We start from the raw sequence: 19,867 nt of genomic DNA, 5'->3' as shown, positions 1-19,867 counted from the left end.
TCTCTGGAATCTAGTAAAGTTTTGAGTGGATAGACCCTTTAAAGAAACCCAAACTATTTCAGTGATGGAAAAAAGGAAAAGGCCTTTTTCACAAACAACTTGCTCACAGAGGAGTGAATGGTCACGATAACATTTAGAACCTATAACTGATTCTCTCTTTATCTTTTCCTTTCAGAAACATACCGGTGAATGGGGCAAAACAGTCATAGAATACAGAACCAACAAGCCATCACGCTTACCCATTCTGGACATTGCACCTTTGGACATTGGTGGTCCTGAGCAAGAATTCGGAATGGACATTGGCCCAGTCTGTTTCAAATAACAGGAACTTTTACAACCCCCAAAAAAACTAACTTAAGAAACATCCTCTCTTTGCCCTGTTTTATTTACAATACCGAAAGCTGACGCGTTCCATGTGTTTCTCCAGTCTTCATTGTGGTTCCACCTTGGGCAAAAGAGAAGGAACAAAAAAGGGAGCATCGTGCAATGCAATTTAATACAACAAGTCAACACAACGTTGGAAGTCTTTCGCAAGTTTTACATCATGTTGTGGAAAGAAAAAAAATGAATGTCAGCTTTTGTAACAAAAAATGAAAAAAACCTAAATAAAAAACGTGAAAGCTTGCACCATTTGTGGCCTTTGAATACCTTCAATGGAGGAAGTTAAAAACCAACCACTTCCACGGGTTTTAACTGCCTCAAAGTGTCGTCTGGTTTCCAACAAGTCAAAAATGGTGTTGAGTGAGAAAAGAAATTGTACAGAGGTGCTAATTAAGGTACTTGAACATATTCAATGGTGCTAATAAAGCTTAACATCCATCTCTTTTCCTATCAAGTTGTATTGTGTTGATTGTCTGGGGTTGGTGGCAGTTGTTTGATAAAGACCAAAAAGATGCACCCAGAAGCCAGGAAAACACTTGGAATGGCCGTTCATTTTAAAATTCAGGCATTCACTGTATTTCATGTGATCTGTAAACTCATCATCTCCAATGGGCAAAAAGAGGATTTTTTTTTTTAAATTGTTTGTCTTTTGTATATGTGAGAAGTTTTAATAAATTGTGAAAAAGTTTTAAAATAAAAGCTCTGCGGGTGGGTGCAGGGCTCTGTGGGTGGGTGCCGGGGCTCTCCAGGGCTCTGTGAGTGGGTGCTGGGCTCTCTGGTGTGCATCTCTGCAGGGCTCTGTCGGTGGGTGTCGGGCTCTCCAGGGCTGTGTAGGTGGGTGCCGGGCTCTCCAAGGCTCTGTCGATGGGTGCCAGGCTCTCCAGGGCTCCGTGGGTGGGTGCTGAAATCTCCAGGGCTCCATGGGTGCTGGGCTGTTCAGGGCTCTGTAGGTGGGTGCTGGGCTCTCCAGGGTGCTGTGGGAGGGTGCCGGGCTCTCCAGGGCTCTGTAGGAAGGTGCTAGGCTTTCCAGGGCTCTGTGGGTGGATGCTAGGCTCTCCAGGGCTCTGTTGAAGGGTGCCAGGCTCTCCATGGCTCTGTGGGTGGGTGCTGGGCTCTCCAGGGCTCTGTAGGTGGGTTCCGGCTCTCCAGGGCTCTGTGGGTGGGTGCTGGGCTCTCCAGGGTGCTGTGGGAGGGTGCCGGGCTCTCCAGGGCTCTGTAGGTGGGTTCTGGCTCTCCAGGGATCTGTGGGTGGGTGCCGGGTTCTCCAGGGCTCTGTCGTGGGTGCTGGGCTCTCCAGGGTGCTGTGGGAGGGTGCCGGGCTCTCCAGGGCTCTGTAGGTGGGTTCTGGCTCTCCAGGGATCTGTGGGTGGGTGCCGGGTTCTCCAGGGCTCTGTCGTGGGTGCTGGGCTCTCCAGGGTGCTGTGGGAGGGTGCCGGGCTCTCCAGGGCTCTGTAGGTGGGTTCTGGCTCTCCAGGGATCTGTGGGTGGGTGCCGGGTTCTCCAGGGCTCTGTCGTGGGTGCTGGGCTCTCCAGGGTGCTGTGGGAGGGTGCCGGGCTCTCCAGGGCTCTGTAGGTGGGTTCTGGCTCTCCAGGGATCTGTGGGTGGGTGCCGGGTTCTCCAGGGCTCTGTCGTGGGTGCTGGGCTCTCCAGGGTGCTGTGGGAGGGTGCCGGGCTCTCCAGGGCTCTGTAGGTGGGTTCTGGCTCTCCAGGGATCTGTGGGTGGGTGCCGGGTTCTCCAGGGCTCTGTCGTGGGTGCTGGGCTCTCCAGGGTGCTGTGGGTGGGTGCGGGGCTCTCCAAGGCTCTGTAGGAAGGTGCTAGGCTTTCCAGGGCTCTGTGGGTGGATGCTAGGCTCTCCAGGGCTCTGTTGAAGGGTGCCAGGCTCTCCAGGGCTCTGTTGAAGGGTGCCAGGCTCTCCAGGGCTCTGTTGAAGGGTGCCAGGCTCTCCAGGGCTCTGTTGAAGGGTGCCAGGCTCTCCAGGGCTCTGTTGAAGGGTGCCAGGCTCTCCAGGGCTCTGTTGAAGGGTGCCAGGCTCTCCAGGGCTCTGTTGAAGGGTGCCAGGCTCTCCAGGGCTCTGTTGAAGGGTGCCAGGCTCTCCAGGGCTCTGTTGAAGGGTGCCAGGCTCTCCAGGGCTCTGTTGAAGGGTGCCAGGCTCTCCAGGGCTCTGTTGAAGGGTGCCAGGCTCTCCAGGGCTCTGTTGAAGGGTGCCAGGCTCTCCAGGGCTCTGTTGAAGGGTGCCAGGCTCTCCAGGGCTCTGTTGAAGGGTGCCAGGCTCTCCAGGGCTCTGTTGAAGGGTGCCAGGCTCTCCAGGGCTCTGTTGAAGGGTGCCAGGCTCTCCAGGGCTCTGTTGAAGGGTGCCAGGCTCTCCAGGGCTCTGTTGAAGGGTGCCAGGCTCTCCAGGGCTCTGTTGAAGGGTGCCAGGCTCTCCAGGGCTCTGTTGAAGGGTGCCAGGCTCTCCAGGGCTCTGTTGAAGGGTGCCAGGCTCTCCAGGGCTCTGTTGAAGGGTGCCAGGCTCTCCAGGGCTCTGTTGAAGGGTGCCAGGCTCTCCAGGGCTCTGTTGAAGGGTGCCAGGCTCTCCAGGGCTCTGTTGAAGGGTGCCAGGCTCTCCAGGGCTCTGTTGAAGGGTGCCAGGCTCTCCAGGGCTCTGTTGAAGGGTGCCAGGCTCTCCAGGGCTCTGTTGAAGGGTGCCAGGCTCTCCAGGGCTCTGTTGAAGGGTGCCAGGCTCTCCAGGGCTCTGTTGAAGGGTGCCAGGCTCTCCAGGGCTCTGTTGAAGGGTGCCAGGCTCTCCAGGGCTCTGTTGAAGGGTGCCAGGCTCTCCAGGGCTCTGTTGAAGGGTGCCAGGCTCTCCAGGGCTCTGTTGAAGGGTGCCAGGCTCTCCAGGGCTCTGTTGAAGGGTGCCAGGCTCTCCAGGGCTCTGTTGAAGGGTGCCAGGCTCTCCAGGGCTCTGTTGAAGGGTGCCAGGCTCTCCAGGGCTCTGTTGAAGGGTGCCAGGCTCTCCAGGGCTCTGTAGGTGGTGCTGGGCTCTCCAGGGCTCTGTAGGTGGTGCAGGGCTCTCGGGGGCTGTGTCAGTGGGTGCCAGGCTCTCCAGGGCTCTGTAGGTGGGTGCCAGGCTCTCCAGGCCTCTGTGGATGGGTGCTGGGTCTCCAGGTCTGTGTCAGTGGGTGCTGGGCTCTCCAGGGCTCTGTGAGTGGGTGTCGGGCTCTGTGAGTGGGTGGTGGGTGTAGGGCTCCCCAGGGCTCTGTGAGTGGGTGCCAGGCTCTCTAGGGCTCTGTAGGTGGGTGCCAGGCTCTCCAGGGCTCTTTAGGTGGGTGTTGGGCTCCCCAGGGCTCTGTGAGTGGGTGCTGGGCTCTCCAGGGCTCTGTGAGTAGGTGCCAGGCTCTCCAGGACTGTGTCAGTGGTTGCCGTGCTCTCCAGGGCTCTGTGAGTGGGTGTTGGGCTATCCAGGGCTCTGTGAGTCGGTGTTGGGCTATCCAGGGCTCTGTGAGTGGGTGTCGGTCTCTCCAGGGCTCTGTAGGTGGTTGCCAGGCTCTCCAGGGCTCTGTAGGTGGTGCTGGGCTCTCCAGGGCTCTGTAGGTGGTGCTGGGCTCTCCAGGGCTGTGTCAGTGGGTGCTGGGCTCTCCAGGGCTCTGTAGGTGGGTGCCAGGCTCTCCAGGCCTCTGTGGATGGGTGCTGGTTCTTCAGGTCTGTGTCAGTGGGTGCCGGGCTCTCCAGGGCTCTGTAGGTGGTTGCCAGGCTCTCCAGGGCTCTGTAGGTGGTTGCCAGGCTCTCCAGGGCTCTGTAGGTGGTTGCCAGGCTCTCCAGGGCTCTGTAGGTGGTTGCCAGGCTCTCCAGGGCTCTGTAGGTGGTTGCCAGGCTCTCCAGGGCTCTGTAGGTGGTTGCCAGGCTCTCCAGGGCTCTGTAGGTGGTTGCCAGGCTCTCCGGGCTCTGTAGGTGGTGCTGGGCTCTCCAGGGCTCTGTAGGCGGCGCAGGGCTCTACAGGGCTGTGTCAGTGGGTGCCAGGCTCTCCAGGCCTCTGTGGATGGGTGCTGGTTCTTCAGGTCTGTGTCAGTGGGTGCCGGGCTCTCCAGGGCTCTGTGAGTGGGTGCCGGGCTCTCCAGGGCTCTGTAGGTGGTGCCGGGCTCTCCAGGGCTCTGTGAGTGGGTGTTGGGCTATCCAGGGCTTTGTGAGTGGGTGTCGGTCTCTCCAGGGCTCTGTAGGTGGTGCCGGGCTCTCCAGGGCTGTACGTGCGGGAGTGGGGCTGTCCGTTCCAGTGGCGGTCTTGGGAAGGTGCAAGAGGTGATTGTGCGGCTGGACCGACACTGCCAAAGATGGCTGCCTGAGGACCCAGCAAGCCCCAATACTGATACTAGTATCCCATCCATACCCCTCTCCTCCCCCTCTAGTCATCCTCATCCTCTCCCATCTATTTCCACTCTCCTCCCCCCTCTAGTCATCCTCATCCTCTCCCATCTATTTCCACTCTCCTTCCCCTCTAGTCATTCTCATCCTCTCCCTTTCATACCCACTTTCCTCCCCCTCTAGTCATTCTAATCCTTTCCCATCCATACCCAGTTTCCTCCCCCTCTAGTCAATCTCATCCTCTGTCTTCCATACCCCCTCTTCCTGTTACCGAGAGCAGCAACATTTGGGGAAATGACAATTGTTTATTATACACGGCACTTTAGTAAACACTTGGGGGTCACATTTCCCTATGACAGGTTCTCTTCGCTGCCTGAGCCCTGTGTGCTGTGGAATGAACAGACCGGCCATTTGTCAGCCAGGGCATGAGACGGGGCCCTGTGGCCCTTGGGGTGCTGCGGCACTACGGGTAGTTTTAGCCCATGAAGCCACGCCCCCAGTGTACAGCGATTGGCCAGCTTGTCACTGCATGGCTAGGGATTGGTTGGCCTGATGGGGCACAGCAAGATTCGCCTGTATCCCAGTATCATGGGCCCTCCCCCACCCTAATAAAAACTAAAGAATTGTTGGTGGGGGTTGGGCTTTAATAATGTGGTCACATGACCCACAAGAATAATCTATAAAAAGCTTCCAAACATTGAATATGGCTCGGATATGTCTACCTGTGAGTGGTGTGAGATCAGAGTGCTGGGCCCCAACACTGGAACCTGGAAGACATGAAGGAAGATTCTCAACTACACCCTCCTCTCCCTCACAGCCAAGGAAGAAGCCATCTTAGCCATGGTGTTGCATATGTGATCAGCTATGACATCAGACATTGGAAAAGTTTGGTTGAGAGCAGAAAAAAGCACACTGGCAACCTTGACAGTCGGCACACCGGTTCTGGGAGACATTCAATTTACTATTTGCAGTCAGAAACTAGGCCCAAATCCAGCCCTGTCCTGTTGCCAGGCAACGCCCACACACTGCTCTCCCTGAAAGTAGGATTTAGACCCTAATCCAGCCCTGTCTTGTTGCCAGGCAACGCTCACAGACTGCTCTCCTTGAGAGTATTATTTAGACCCTAATGCAGCCCTATCCTGTTGCCAGGCAATTAGGGTTGCCACCTGTCCAGGATTCAGGAGTTCGGGTTTTGAATGCTGTGTCCGGTTTTCATGGCAGCAGAAACCCGTACACAAGATGTTAGGCAGACAGGGGCAACCAAAATTAAGATAGGGGCTACTAGAGTGTTCGGGTTTCGCTTAAAGAAAAGGTGGCAACCCTACAGGCAATGCCCATAGACTATACCTTACTAAAGTCTGAAGTAGGCCCAAATCCAGCCCTGTCCTGTTGCCAGGCAATACCCACAGACTCGTCCTCTCTGCTCACTTCCCAATGGCTGGCATTCTGGACCTCAGGCCCTATGCTCAAGGTTCATGATAGGTTTACCCGCACACCTCACTAGCGTAGCGAGGCCACGGCCTTGCCTGCCGCACGGATCCATCCTACCTGTTACTGACCATGATTTGGGAAGTGAATTAAATGGTAGATTATTTCTGGATCTGCTATTTTGACCGAGATTCTTCAGTTCCCCTGTCAATTCTACTACTAATTCTCCTGCAATGTACCCAGGATAATTGGCAGAATCGAAGAATCTAAGTCAAAATAGCCAAACCAAAACAATTCTACCATTTAGCTCACTTTCCAAACCACCTATGTTGATCTAGATGTTGAAACTCTTCTATCAATTCCCCCTCATCAGGGAATTGTAATGTGAAGCTAACATGTCGTATTATTTCTTTGCCGTTATCATTGAAATCCAATGCAGACATGGTGGTGTGAAATGTCTCTGCAGAGCATGGAATCCCCCAGATATCACCACAATGGAAGTCCATTCACCCATCCTGGAGATATGATCCGGTAAAGTGGCTCCCCCGCTTGACACCCTCGCCAAGTTTCCTTGGCTCCGCTGCCCCTCTTGCTGGCCCAGGACCGGCATTTCGGGTGTCGGCAGGAAGCTGGGGAGGAGAGCGGTGAGCGTCCATTCACGGATCTTCTCCCCGTTGTATGGGACCGGGAGCGACGCATGTTGCATCACTGCCGGTCCCATAGCTGTCATTGCTGGGCTCCAGAAGTCGAGCAGAAAGCTATTGAAGTGTGATCTGCACTTTAGCTTAGAGTGTAAAGGTGATACTAGGGAACTTTTGGACCCCCAGTATTGCCTTAACCACTTGAAGACCAGGGTGTTAAACCCCCTTCCTGGCCAGGCTATTTTTCAGTATTGGGCGCTGTTGTACTTTGACTGACATTTATTCAGCCATGCAAACTCATACCGAAATGAATTTTATAAAACATTTTGGGGACAGATAGAGCTTTCTTTTGGTGGTATTTAATCACCACTGGGGTTTTTATTTTTTACTATATAAAGAAAAAATTACTGAAAATTTTGAAAAAAAAAACCTGTTTTCCCTATGTTAAGCGATGAAACGAAACATTGCACATAAATAATCCCTTTTCATAAATTTAGGCCAAAACTTATTCTGCTACATGTCTTTAGTAAAGAAAAAAAACAAATCAGTGTACATTAAAGTGACATTAAACCCTCAGATTTTTTAACATAAACCAATACTGTAATGTGTGCCTTACTGTAATCCATGGTTGTTTCCCTTCTCTTTGCTGCTCTTCCTTTTAAATCTGTATCTCTTCTCATGCTGGGGGAGAACTTCCCTTTGCAGTTGACTGCCTATTCCTGTAGTGCTGGCTCAGGTTGTGAACCTACACACAGACACCATGTATCCATTCCAGAGACAAGGCAGTCTGCTGCAAAACAGAAGTTCTCCCCCAGCATGAGAAGAGATAAGGATTTAAAAGGAAGAGCAGCAAAGAGAAGGGTAAAACCATGGATTACAGTAAGGCACACATTACAGTATTGTTTTATGTTTAAAAATCTGAGGGTTTAATGTCACTTTAAGTACAGTAAAAGTTATAGAGTCCACAGACTACAGTATATATATTTGAAATGTATCAACCCTGGTGCCCTGACTGCTTATTGCATTTCTTCAGTCCCTAAAATGCCAGGACAGTCAAAACACCCACAAAATGACCCCATTTTGTAAAGCAGACACTTCAAGGTATTTAATAAGAGGCATGGTGAGTTTTCCGACAATTCCAATTTTTTTGGCACAAGTTTTTGTGTAGAAAAACATATTTTTTCTACACAAAGTTGTCAATTATTAAGATATATCAAACACACAGCATAGACATCCTTAGAATTACACTCAAACACACATTCTGCTACTCCTCCTGAATATGAGGATACCAGGCATGTAAGGCGTTTTAGCAGCGTAACCACATAGTAGGGCTCAAAATCCAAGGAGCACCTTGAGGCTTTCAAGGACATAAATTACACATGTTATTCCCTGACTATCTATTGCATTTTTGGAGGCTCTGAAGTGCCAGGACAGTAGAAAACCCCACAAAATGACCCCATTTTGGAAAGCAGACACCCCAATTTAATAAGAGGCATTGTGAGTTTTTTTAAGATATTTTCTTTGCCACGTTTTCAGAATATGAAAAAGACAAAAATATATTTTTTTCTACACAAATTTGGCAATTCAGAAGATATATCTAACACACAACATAGGCATCCTTAGAATTACACCCCAAAACACATTCTGCTACTGTTTCTGAGTATGGGGATACCACATATGTGAGACTTTTTTGCGGCCTAGCCTAGGGATGTCGCCTTTTGTTCAAGTGAAACCCGAACACTCTAGTGACGAGCGGACATTTTTTTTGGGAGAATGAGTCCTGGCTTATTCATATGTAAATAGTGACACCCATTCATATGTGAATATCACAGTTGAGACTATTTTCAGTGGGGGGGCCAGCAGCCCTTATCTTAATTTTGGTTGCCCCTGTGTGCCTGACATCTTGTGTCTGGGTTTCTGCTGCCATGAAACCCGGACACAGCATTCAAAACCCGGTCTGTCCGGATGAATCCTGGACAGGTGGCAACCCTAGGTGGGAGCCAGGTACGCTGAGTGTACACATGGCCGTCGTCAGGGGGTACCACCGATACTGATGTAAGGGGTCTGTGCAGCCTTTGGGCCCGAGAACCTTACATGGGTATCGGCCGTACAAGTGACAGGAGGCGGCCGGGCCCCCCGCAGCACCAGAGGAGGCCGGGTTCCGCACACGCTCCAGATCCTCACCTGGGATTCATGCCTCCGGTGTCCCCAGGCGGTCTCCACTGTACATTCGTTTTTAAAGATGGCCGCCTCAAGTATATTTTACCAAATGTTTTTCCTAAAATGTTTGATAAACATTTGCGCAAAAATCGTGCCACATAAAAAATTGCAACTAGCATTTTTTTATTCTACAGGGCCTCTGTTTTCAAAACATATATCATTGTTTGGGGGTCTGAAGCTGTTTTCTTGCCAAAAATGTATATTTTATCATGTGTGCGCAAATAGTAAGAAAATGCTCCGGACAGCAAGGGGTTAAAGTGGAACAATAGTCTTGTTAAAGGCCATTTCCACGCGCTGACTATTATTCAACCAAAAGAAGAGCGCCATCTAGTGAGCAGGTAAGAGGCAGCACCCAAGTGAAGGTGAATATTGCCGCAAAAGTTGAATTATAATGTTTTATTACTGCTTTTTATTATGATTAGTAGTAGTAGTATTAATAATAATATTTATTTGTTCATTTATTTATCTTAAACATTAAGTTCTGCTAAATTACCTCTGTCATCATCTGTCAGGTAAATACACTGAGCGGCCAGATTATTATTACCACCCCATCACTTGGTCGCACGTCTCCGTTCACACTGCTCGATTATCGTACGAAAAACCGATCGCATACGATTATCGTACGATAATCGTGCAGTGTATGGGCACCTTTAGACCTCATTCACACTGAGTGGTTTGTAGCGTGATTTCCGCTAAAAAGTTGCTCAAAAATCGATCAGTGTAGCTTGTCTAATGCATTTCAATGGAGCTGTTCACATCTCACAGCTCAATGTGGCCTGTAGCTTGTAGCTCAAGGTTGTGGCTCGAGCATGTCCTATTTTTAAAGCGGATTTTGTGCGATTTGGCTCCAATAGGCTTTGATAGAATGCAAAAAGAAGCGATACGTAGCCAGAGCCGGATTTCCCACAAGGCCAACCAAGGCCCCGCCTTGGGGCAGCAGGGAGTGGAGGGGCACCAGGGGTGTGGAATTCCTATCTCCCGATGCCTGGGATATGCAGTTCCAGGCACCGAGCGTTTAGTTGTTTTCTACATTTAGCCCTGCTTTGGGCAAGTAGGGCTAAATGTACAGCGGGGAAGCTGCTGCATGTTTTGTACAAGTGATCTCTACAATGTCCCTGAGATCACTTGTATGCATAGGGTTGCCACCCGTACGGGTTTTACCCGGACAGTACGGGTTTTGAATCCTGTGTATGGGTGGGAGGTGGGATCCCACCCGGGCACAGGATTCAAACGGCAGACTTGCTCACCTGCCGGGCAGCGAGCGATGAGCGCTGAGCGGCGCTGTCTCCAGTTACTCCCTCCCTTCTTCTCTCTGGTCACGGTGTTCTGATGGTGAGAGGAAGTGACATCAGAGAGGGAGAGAGAGCGAGGGAGAAAGCATCCTCCTGCAGCCTGCACGTGGACTGGGCTGGACAGCGGCTTCTTCTTCTTGCCTGTGACCGACGCAGTCCTTCTCTACACCTGGACCTCTCTACTAATGGAAAGGTATTTAAAACATTTATTCAAAATGTTTATTAAAAAATATCAATTGAAAAGAGTAGGGGGGGGGGGTGCTGGCTTGTTGTTATAGCACATAAAACATGCCCACATCATTAAAAAATGCCATAGGTAACCAGTGACATGTTTTGTGGGGGGGGCATGTTTTATGTGCTATAGTACATATCATCACTGGCGGAACTACCAGGGTCGCAGCGGTCGCCACTTGGGGGGCCGAGCGAGGAAGAAGAGGCCCCGCCTCCCGAGATTGTGCCGCTCCTTCCTTGCCGCACAGCCACCCGCAGCATGTACGGGCGGCTGTGCAGTGGGGATGGAGAGGGTGTCACTGGTCCCACAGAATGTGCTGTAGGCACCGCCGGGCATGGTTTCTTGCAACGGGGCCCTGAAGGTTCTAGTTACGCCTTTGCATATCATCCAACACAGCTGTCCAGATTCCATGTTAGTGCAACATCCATTTTATTGATCTTTCAATCGACAAGCGTTTTTGGGGCTGCTTCATCAGGCTCAGAAACGCTCCTGTCGTTTGAATGACAACTATAAATAAAATGGATTTGCATGTGCCGATACCGATCCTAGTATCAGTGCCGATACCGAGTGTTTGCGCGAGTACTCGTACTCGTCCTAATGCTCCAATACCTTTCCCGATACCAGAACTTCTGGTCGGAGGGAGAACTCCCTCTGACTGGCAGTGCCAAGGGACCATGTAGCCTGCCAGAGTGCGGGTACCGGGTGACACCCCGCAGTGAGTCCCAGGGCTCCCACCATGGCTTTATCGGGTCTCGCCAGCCTGATTAGACCCCTCAGAGCCCTGGTACCAGGGCTCCGTGGGGTCTCACCAGGGCTCAGAGCGGGTCTCACCAGGGTAGCAGGGCTCTGTGGGGTCTCAACAGGGCTCTGTGGGATCTAACCAGCCTTGTTAGACCCCACAGTCCCCTGGTGAGACCCCACAGAGCCCTGGGTAAACCGTGGCTAACTAGGGTCTCCACAGGACTCTCCAGGGTCACAGGGCTCTCACCATTGCTGTAGCCTGTGAAGGCTGCCTCTTACCAGGACTGTGCAGGGAGCGTCTCCCGGGTGGGAGCGTCTCACGGGCGGGAGCGTGCAGGACGGGCCTTTGCTCACTACGTCTCCGTCCATCTGCCCCTGACGATCCACCCTCCCAGCCAGATTTAACTCCGCCCTCCCAGCCAGATTCAACTCCGCCCTCCCAGCCAGATTGGGATCCTCGCACGGTGGATGGGAGGGGTGAGATGGCTTCCCAGTGGCTGGTGGGCGAAGCTCCAGAGGACCACTGGCCGAATGGACGGACCGAGGAAACAGATAAGCTCTCTGCCCTGTCGCTGTCAAACGGAGAGTCTCCGTTTGACAGCGACAGGGCTAAGACCTCATGACGTTACCTGGCTGTGAGGTAATGTGACGGCAGGGCAAATTAGGCGGCCGTGAGGCCCGCGGGAGCGCGAGGCCTCATTTGCCTAATTAAAGAGCCGCCTCTGAATGTATGCCGCTGGGTCCCCTCCTCTCTCGAGCAAGTGTCGGGCTCTCGGTCCTTGACCAAGTGCCCGACTTTTCAGAGGGGGATGACACCAACATTACAATCATTTTGGTGTCACCTGATTGCGGGACGCTCCCCCCGCACCCCTCTTGTGACGCCACTGGACCTGGCTTTGTTTCCAATCAGGAAGCCACGCCTCCTGGCTTCCTGAGTGGCTAGGAAGCCTGTTTCACTTGTTGCTAGGCAGCCTGGCTTCCTAACCAATCAGGAAGCTGGGCGGCATGTAATGAACCACCTCTCAGCTTCCTGATTGGTCAGGAAGCCACGAAAAATGCCTATGAAAAATGTGACGCCAGCATCTATGTTAATCAGGAAGCCAGGAGGCGGGTCGTAACATGCCACCAGGCTTCCTGATTGGCTAGGAAGCCAGCTTCTGTTAGGGACGTACTCAGCAGCGGCGTCTGGGCCACAGATCCCGGCCCCTCCTCCAGCTCAGACGTCACTTCGTGACGTCACGCTCCCTGGGCTGCCGAGTGTAGCTCCGCCCACGGACGCCGGCTCCCTCGGTAAAAGCGAGGGAGATTCAATTGCTCGGCGTTCAGTCAATGGAGACTGTACGTTGAGCAATAGCTCTCCTACCCGCCTGCTGAACTGCCTCATCTCTCCGGCTTTTTTCCTAAAAATATTGATTTGATAAATTGCAACTAATATTTTTCTATTCTACAGGGCTTCGGCTTTCAGAAAATATTTAATTTTTGGGGGGTTTTAAGTAGTGTTCTAACCAAAAATGTATATATCAACATACTATATATAAAAAAAAAAATTGCTCTGGTAGTCCATTTGTTAAAAAGCAATTCCCGCTTCTCGGCCTTTTGGCTAAGATCAAGTGTAGTATCTGTTCTTATCAGTTGTCGGGAATTGAAAGTCTGCTGTCACCTGAGTGGGGTAGATGGACGGACCAGTAGATTCCGGGTGTAATTGGTAGGGAGCCGGATGAGGTTCCAGGCCCCGGAGTTTTCAACCCTAGTTAATGGGTGGGCTCCGGCGGAGGGATCTCTGAAGGTGAACTATCTCCTGATGGGAATGGATACGAAGCTTGGTCGAGGCTAGAGGGTTGGGGGCGGCAGAAGCCCGTGGTGTTGTGCCTCCTGGGGGTGGCGTCCCAGGGGTGCGCAGAAAGTCACTTGGGTATGGGACCCCACATGACTCACTGTGCACTTGGTCACACACCACATTGCAACTTTCTGCACTTCGCCTCCAAGACAGGCCTTATGGCTAGTCTGGGGCAATATTTTTGCACTCCGGCCCCTAAGGCCTGTCAGAGTGGTGCACTGGCACTTTAGATTATTTAAGCACTCTATCCACGTTTGGCACTTTTTTATTTTAAATTTGACCCACAGATGCTAAAGGTGCAGGTTTCTTCGGGGCCTAATCCTGACGCTGGGAGGAGATTCTGTGCCTCCTACGGGGTTCTCTGTCTCCTCCCACCCAGGAGGGGGGTTTCTCTTCGGGAGATCCCCCCTGCCTAGTACTGTGAGGGACCCGCTTCGGCAGGTCCCCGAAGGAAATGGGTCCACCGGCCTTCGGGTTGGTGGACCAACAGTCTCAACCCCTGTCAGGAGCCTTGCGCCCCGGGGGGTCGGGAAGTTAGGTCCCTTCTTTGGAAGGACCTTGCACCCTTGTGCACGTTTTTGTGTGCTGTGATTTCACGGTTCACTTTTTTTGTTCACAGGGGGAAGTTTTGATGCACGTCCACGGGCTTCGAAAAATCTCTCCGGCTTACCAGCCTGAAACTTCACAGGAGTGAAGGAGGAAGGAGCCTGATCCTCACTGCACATCTCCTCTCAGGATTGTTGCAAAACTACACTGCTAAGAAACATCTTAAAACCGCAAGTACTACATTGCAACCTCCTATGCAAGCTGCTTCTAACAGGACTCACACTGTACATATGCTCATATATCTTCAGGCTATTCAATACAGTTGTTCATCGTATATATTGTGCTGAGCTAAACATAATCCTCACTTCTGTGTGCAGTATTGTGGGGACTTAATTGATTACCTTGTATGCTGGAATACAGTGGTAGTTCCTTTTTGTTTTAGTGGTGTATGATGTTTGTGGGAGCTGCGCCCCCTCACCACACCTAAGAGGGTTATAGCAGTGTCCCCAGCCTGAACCACTTCCTTATCAGAGTGGGCTGTGCCCTGAGATCCTTAATTGAAATCCATAAAAAGTGGGTAGAGTATTACAGCTTCACTTGTTGATAGGCAGCCTGGCTTCCTAATTATCAGGAAGCCAGGTGGTACATCATGACTCGCATCCCGGCCTCCTGGTCAGAAAGCCACGCTGCCTAGAAAAAATTGAAGCCAACTTCATAGCCAATCAGGAAGGCTGGCCATGACGTGCCGTCCAGCTTCCTGATTGGCTAGTAAGCTGGCTTAACTTTTTTTCTAGGCAGCCTGGCTTCCCAACCAATCAAAGCCGGGACGCGAGTCATGACGTTCCGCCCGCCTTCCTGATTGGTCCGGAAGCCAGGTTGCCTAGAAAAAAGTGGCTAAGAAGCTGGCTTCAATCGGGAAGCCAGGAGGCGGGTTCACATCATGACTCGCCACCCGTCTTCTTGATTGGTCAGGAAGCCAGGCAGCCTCTGAAGTCAGTGTTCTTTCACTGGAACACTGGATTCACAGGCAATCAGGAAGCCGGGCAACGGGTCATGATCCGCCGCCCAACTTCCTGATAATTGGGCCACAAAACACTGGTATCGGCATTTTGTATCGGCGAGTACCAAAAATATTGGTACTCGTACTTTATACCGAAAAAATGGTATCGGTGCATCCCTAATTTACACTAACATGGAATCTTGGTGCTGGTGACATCTGTATTGGAGTTCTTTTGTGAGTGGTGCCATCCGCAGTCATTACGATCACCCGTTACTTTTGGGATATACGGTAAGGAGTGCGGCAAGGTATATGGATACTGCTTTGTATAGTACATATCTGGGGCATACTGGCATCTTATGGGGGCATCGTTTACGTACAGACAGGGGCGTATCTGCCGCGAGGCGAACAAGGCGTTGGCCTTGGGTGGCAGACTTCAGGGGGTGGACAGCGTCAAAGGACGGAGTCCGCAAGGAGGCAGAGCTCCACAGATCCTGCACAGCCCCCCTGAGATCCTGCGGATTAAGTGGGGGGGGCGCTCTAGTTCCGTCTTGACTAGGGCGGCCCCAAACCAGAATACACCACTGTGTACAGATTGCATATCTGTGGATCTGTGGCACAGTGGCATCTTTGTGATTACCTCCAATGTTATTTAATCACAACATATGTGCACAGTATACTGTACCAAAAAATTGCCGCGAGGCGCTACAGTGTTCGGGTTTGGCTTGAAGAGAAGGTGGCAACCCTATGTATGCAGCCTGCATACAGGGGGGCGCATTGAGGAACCTGGCCTTGGGGCAGCATAGAGAGTAAATTCGGCCCTGTACATAGCGCGACAAAATGTGCACTGTAGCTCAATGTCGCTCAGCTCAAATCAGTGCTGAAAAAGCACTGTAGCTCAGTGTGAATGGGATCTTACAGACCCGGAATAAACATACAACAACTAAAAGTCACAGAAAAGTCAAAACCTGTATGTTCTACATCAGTAAACCAATTATCGAAGCCAAAGCATCAGCATGACAGTCAGGCAACTGGCATTTCCAGGAGAGGTCAGCAATAGCAGTCTCCATTATTTATGATACAGTCTTCCTCTAATGCCTTTTTTTTTAGATATTTTAGGCTAGGTTCAAACCTAGGCGATTCAGAAGCCGAGCTGTTTTGCGCACGGTTGTCGCGCATTTTTGAACATGCGACTGTTCATTTTAAACCGCGCTATTTTGTTGATTGTCGCGCGTTTTTCAATGAATAGAGATGACCCAAAACGCACGACAACCGCCCGAAAATAGCTCCTGCATCTTTTCGCGCGACAGGTGATTTCGTGCGCGCAACAAAAACTGCAAAGAGCCTCCATTGAGGGCCGGGTGCACACCCAGGCGACACCCCACTGCGCGGCAATTGTGCACGATTCCGCGCGGATTGCCGCGCGGTCAGGAGTCGCCCAGGTGTGCACTGATCACGCGGTGGGTGCCATTATTTTCCAATGGCACCCCAGTCGTGCCAGGCGGATCGCGTGGTTTCCCGATTGGCGGATCGCGTGGTTTCACGATTCCGCTAAAACTGCCATGCGACGTGAATCGCAAAAAAAAGGTACTTGTGCAATCGCTCCCTGCATCCCGGGTGTCGTGCGGTGTAGTGCAGGTGTGAACCTAGCCTCAGGCAACTGGCATTTCCAGGAGAGGTAAGCAGGGGCAGTCTCCATTATGTATGATACAGTCTTCCTTTAATTACTTTTTTTTAGATATTTCAGTGCAGAGTATTCCAAGCACCTTGGACTTTACCACAGTTTTGTAAATTTACAAACTGGAGTTAAAAATGATCTAAGATTTTATAACGATAAAGTACATAAAAGAGTCTATAATGCTACTGTGGAAAACAATGAAATAGATTTCTAAATGAATTACAATAAAAAAAAATATGGGTCTTGTAATACCGAAGTATGGCCACTAGATGGAGCATAAAAAGTACTCATTTCAATGGAACTGGTTAATCAACATACAGGTCGTTGTCAACCCATGACGAGACTCTGAGCTCTTTTATGAATAGGTGAAATTATTGACCATACAGCAATATTGTCCATATTGGAGAGATACCAGAGTACTCTGCCAAATTGCTCTTGCACTCACAATTTATAGTTTATTAGAATACAAGGGGCGTTGATCGTCCCCAGGCAACATGAAGGTGTACGTGTCTTGTTTACAGTTTTAGATTTAGGATGAATTATTGGTACATGATTTATGTGCCATCATTATTTGGACAATGGGAATTCTTAATGAAGGTGAAATGGTAAAACGGGAAAAGTTTTGTTTTGGACAATAAACTAGGGCACCCAGGGCCGGATTTACTCTCCCTGCTGCTCCAAGGCCAGGTTCCGCAATGTGGTACATAAAATGACATAAAAAATGACATAGAAATGACATAAAAGCATAAAAGTACCACAACCTTTATATAGACCTACTAGAATGTCATTTCTGAACCTGATGAAGGGGACCCTGCGCAGCCCTGAAAGAGCTTGTTGTGTGAATGACAACTATCAATAAAATGGATTATGCACTAACGTGGAATCTGGACATCTGTATTGGACGATATGTATTATTGCACATAAAAGATGCCCCCACAAAAGATGTCACAGGTTACCTATGGCATTTTTTTATGTGCAATACCAACCCTGCCCCTCCCCCCTCCTTTTTAATTGATATTTAATTACATTTAGTAAATACCTGTTATTAAGATGCAGTCCCAGATGAAAGCGCTTCACACCAGCTGCCGGAGGATGATTTCTCCCTCTCTGCTCTCTCCGTGATGTCACATCCCCCGACTCACCCAGCTCCAGCAGCGGAGGAGAAACAGAGGAAGGGAGAGTCTAGAGACTGGAGACAGCGCTGCCCTACCCTGCCGTGAGGTACTAGCCACAAGTCCGGTTTGTATAATGTGTCTGGGTGTGAGGGGGGCTCACACCCGGGCACAGGATTCCAAACCCGGACTGTCTGGGTGAATACCCTGCTGTGGGAGTTTAACCCCTTGATGACCCATGACAGGATAATTCCATCATGGGTCCTTAAAGGAGAACTATGGGGTTAGGGCTTTTCCCCATAGTTCTCCTAAGGGTAACGGGAGGACACAAACTAGCGTCCTCCCGTCACCCTAAGCTCAGTATACCGCCAGCTACAGCTCGCAGTATACTGAGACGCCGCAGCCGGAGTGGATCACGACTTAGGTGACGGGATCCGCCCAGCTGCGTGAGTGACAGCTGGATCTGCCTATCTAGAGGCAGAGCCAGCTGTACCCGCCCCATCCCCCATCCATTCCGCCAGCCAGCGCTGGAGGATCGGAGCGGGGAGGGGGGAATCCAGCCCCTCCCCTGTCATGGCAGAGAGCTGTGACAGGATCGAAAGGTGAGCGAACGCCGGTATGTGTTCGCTCACTTAGTTCTCCTTTAAGGGATTAAACAGACTCTGTTCATATTGGTAAAGCCAGATCGCTTCTACGGGCTGGAAAACTGCATTGAAGTCACCGCCCCCCGACTGCAGTGTAATCAGATGTGTGGCAAAACATTGCCTATGTGTTTCGGTCCAGTGCAAACGCAAAAAGATAGCGCATGCAGCATTTTTTTGCCTTCGCACTGGACAATGTGCGAAGGCAATGTTTTGCCACGCGTCCGATCACACTGCGGGCCACCGCTCTGGAACACACCGCAATTGGTGTGAACAAGCCCTAACACCTCCAGGGGTGTTTGGGCAGTCAAAGCAACAGGGCCCCTTTCACAATATTACAATCAGCATGTCATACTGAAATGTAATACCAACCCCCCCTCTTCCCCATCTGTATTTTCTCTGCAGTGTTTAGCCAACCAGAATTGCCAAAAACTGCAGAGAAAGAAGTTCTGACCCACTTCCTTGTGCGGCTCCCTCACTGACAAAGCTGTGCTGTGTGCCAGAGCTGTGTACATCTCAGGACTGGATGGAGAGTTAGACATGCCTGGAGTTCAGCTTTAGGCCTCATTCACACTGGAATCGGCCGGCTCGGGCAGCTCCCGGGAAGGATAGGTGCTGCGTGGGATTTGTACGCAGCCCCCGTCCTTCTCTATGGGACTACGCGGCCGTACGCCCCCCTACGCTCACCTCAAGTGCAGGTCTGTACGGGTGCGTGTTTCCTGGCTCGGACGCAGATAGGATGCATCCTGTCAGCGTACAAGTACGGGCACCCGCACGGACATGCAGGGCGGGTGAGCATAGGGGGGTGTACGGCCGTGTAGTCCCATAGAGAAGGACAGGTGCTGCGTGTGATTAGCTTCCCGGGAGCTGCCCGATGCGGCCGTGCACGCAGCGCGGAGCTGTACGTGCCGGCCGATTCCAGTGTGGATGAGGCCTTAAACTACCACGAGGTGACCTCGCAGTTCTGGAGGCTTTTGTATCACTGTACAGTACCAGCAATTAAATGAAAACACCTTTTAATCCAGCTAGGGATGCACCGATACTGATACTTGGCCTGCCGACCAATCAGCATGGAGCCGGCCAAACAGTATGGAGCCTTATTTATGAGTGTACCAGCAATTAAATGTAAACACCCTTTATTCCAGCTATGCAGTCATTATATCATCTACAAAAAAAATCATTAATTGTAATTTAAACACTTCTAGACTAGATACCTAAAGATAGTCCTAATAATTAGGAGGGAGGGTCATCAATGTGAACAGGCAGGTAATACTGCACTGCAGAGAGCTGTCAGTCTAACATTGGAAGCACACTTTCAGAAGAAGAGGGCACAGGGATGACCTCATGGGTGAACAGCTGCTCCTTTACTGTCCAGTTAGCCGACTGGAGGTGGGACAATGACTAAGGAAATAAATCATTAGCCACCGCAAGTCACATGGACCTGTACAAAAATTCTAAATGATCTCGGAAAGTTCTTAGGCTGACGACATCAACACAAGAACAAAGTCCATTGACCTTTAGACAGTGGTCACCTACAGGTGTACAGGTGTCCCTACTGGAAGATCTCCCACCTCTTCCTGTTCCAATGACAACTCAAAACTTTGAATTGCTCTTCACCTTCAGGTCAGGTGATAATGGCCACTAGAACATTGAAAGAGGAGGAATCTATCCATCGGGGGCATTGACCGTAATAAAAACCTGGCAGAAGTTCTAACCCTCCCCCACTATGTCCAAAACCAGCTGTGTATTTAGCTGTTTGCCTGGAGTTCAGCTTTAAAGTGTAA

The 19,867-nt window shown here is 51.0% G+C and overlaps 1 protein-coding gene across 1 annotated transcript in view; it reads left to right on the top strand.

Annotated features, from left to right (window-relative positions):
• Window positions 1-468, top strand: part of COL1A2 (collagen type I alpha 2 chain) — a 46,226-nt gene extending 45,758 nt beyond the window's left edge. The window contains exon 45 of the mRNA XM_018560768.1: window positions 176-468. Within this exon, the coding sequence (XP_018416270.1) occupies window positions 176-322 (147 nt within the window). The 3' untranslated portion in view covers window positions 323-468. The remainder of the gene's footprint in view (window positions 1-175) is intronic.
• The last annotated feature ends 19,399 nt before the right edge of the window (window positions 469-19,867 follow it).

The sequence above is a fragment of the Nanorana parkeri genome, unplaced genomic scaffold, assembly GCF_000935625.1.
Source record: "Nanorana parkeri isolate BGI_ZX_2015 unplaced genomic scaffold, ASM93562v1 scaffold477, whole genome shotgun sequence".
Lineage (NCBI taxonomy): Eukaryota > Metazoa > Chordata > Amphibia > Anura > Dicroglossidae > Nanorana > Nanorana parkeri.
This window is presented reverse-complemented; position numbering and strand designations above follow the sequence as displayed.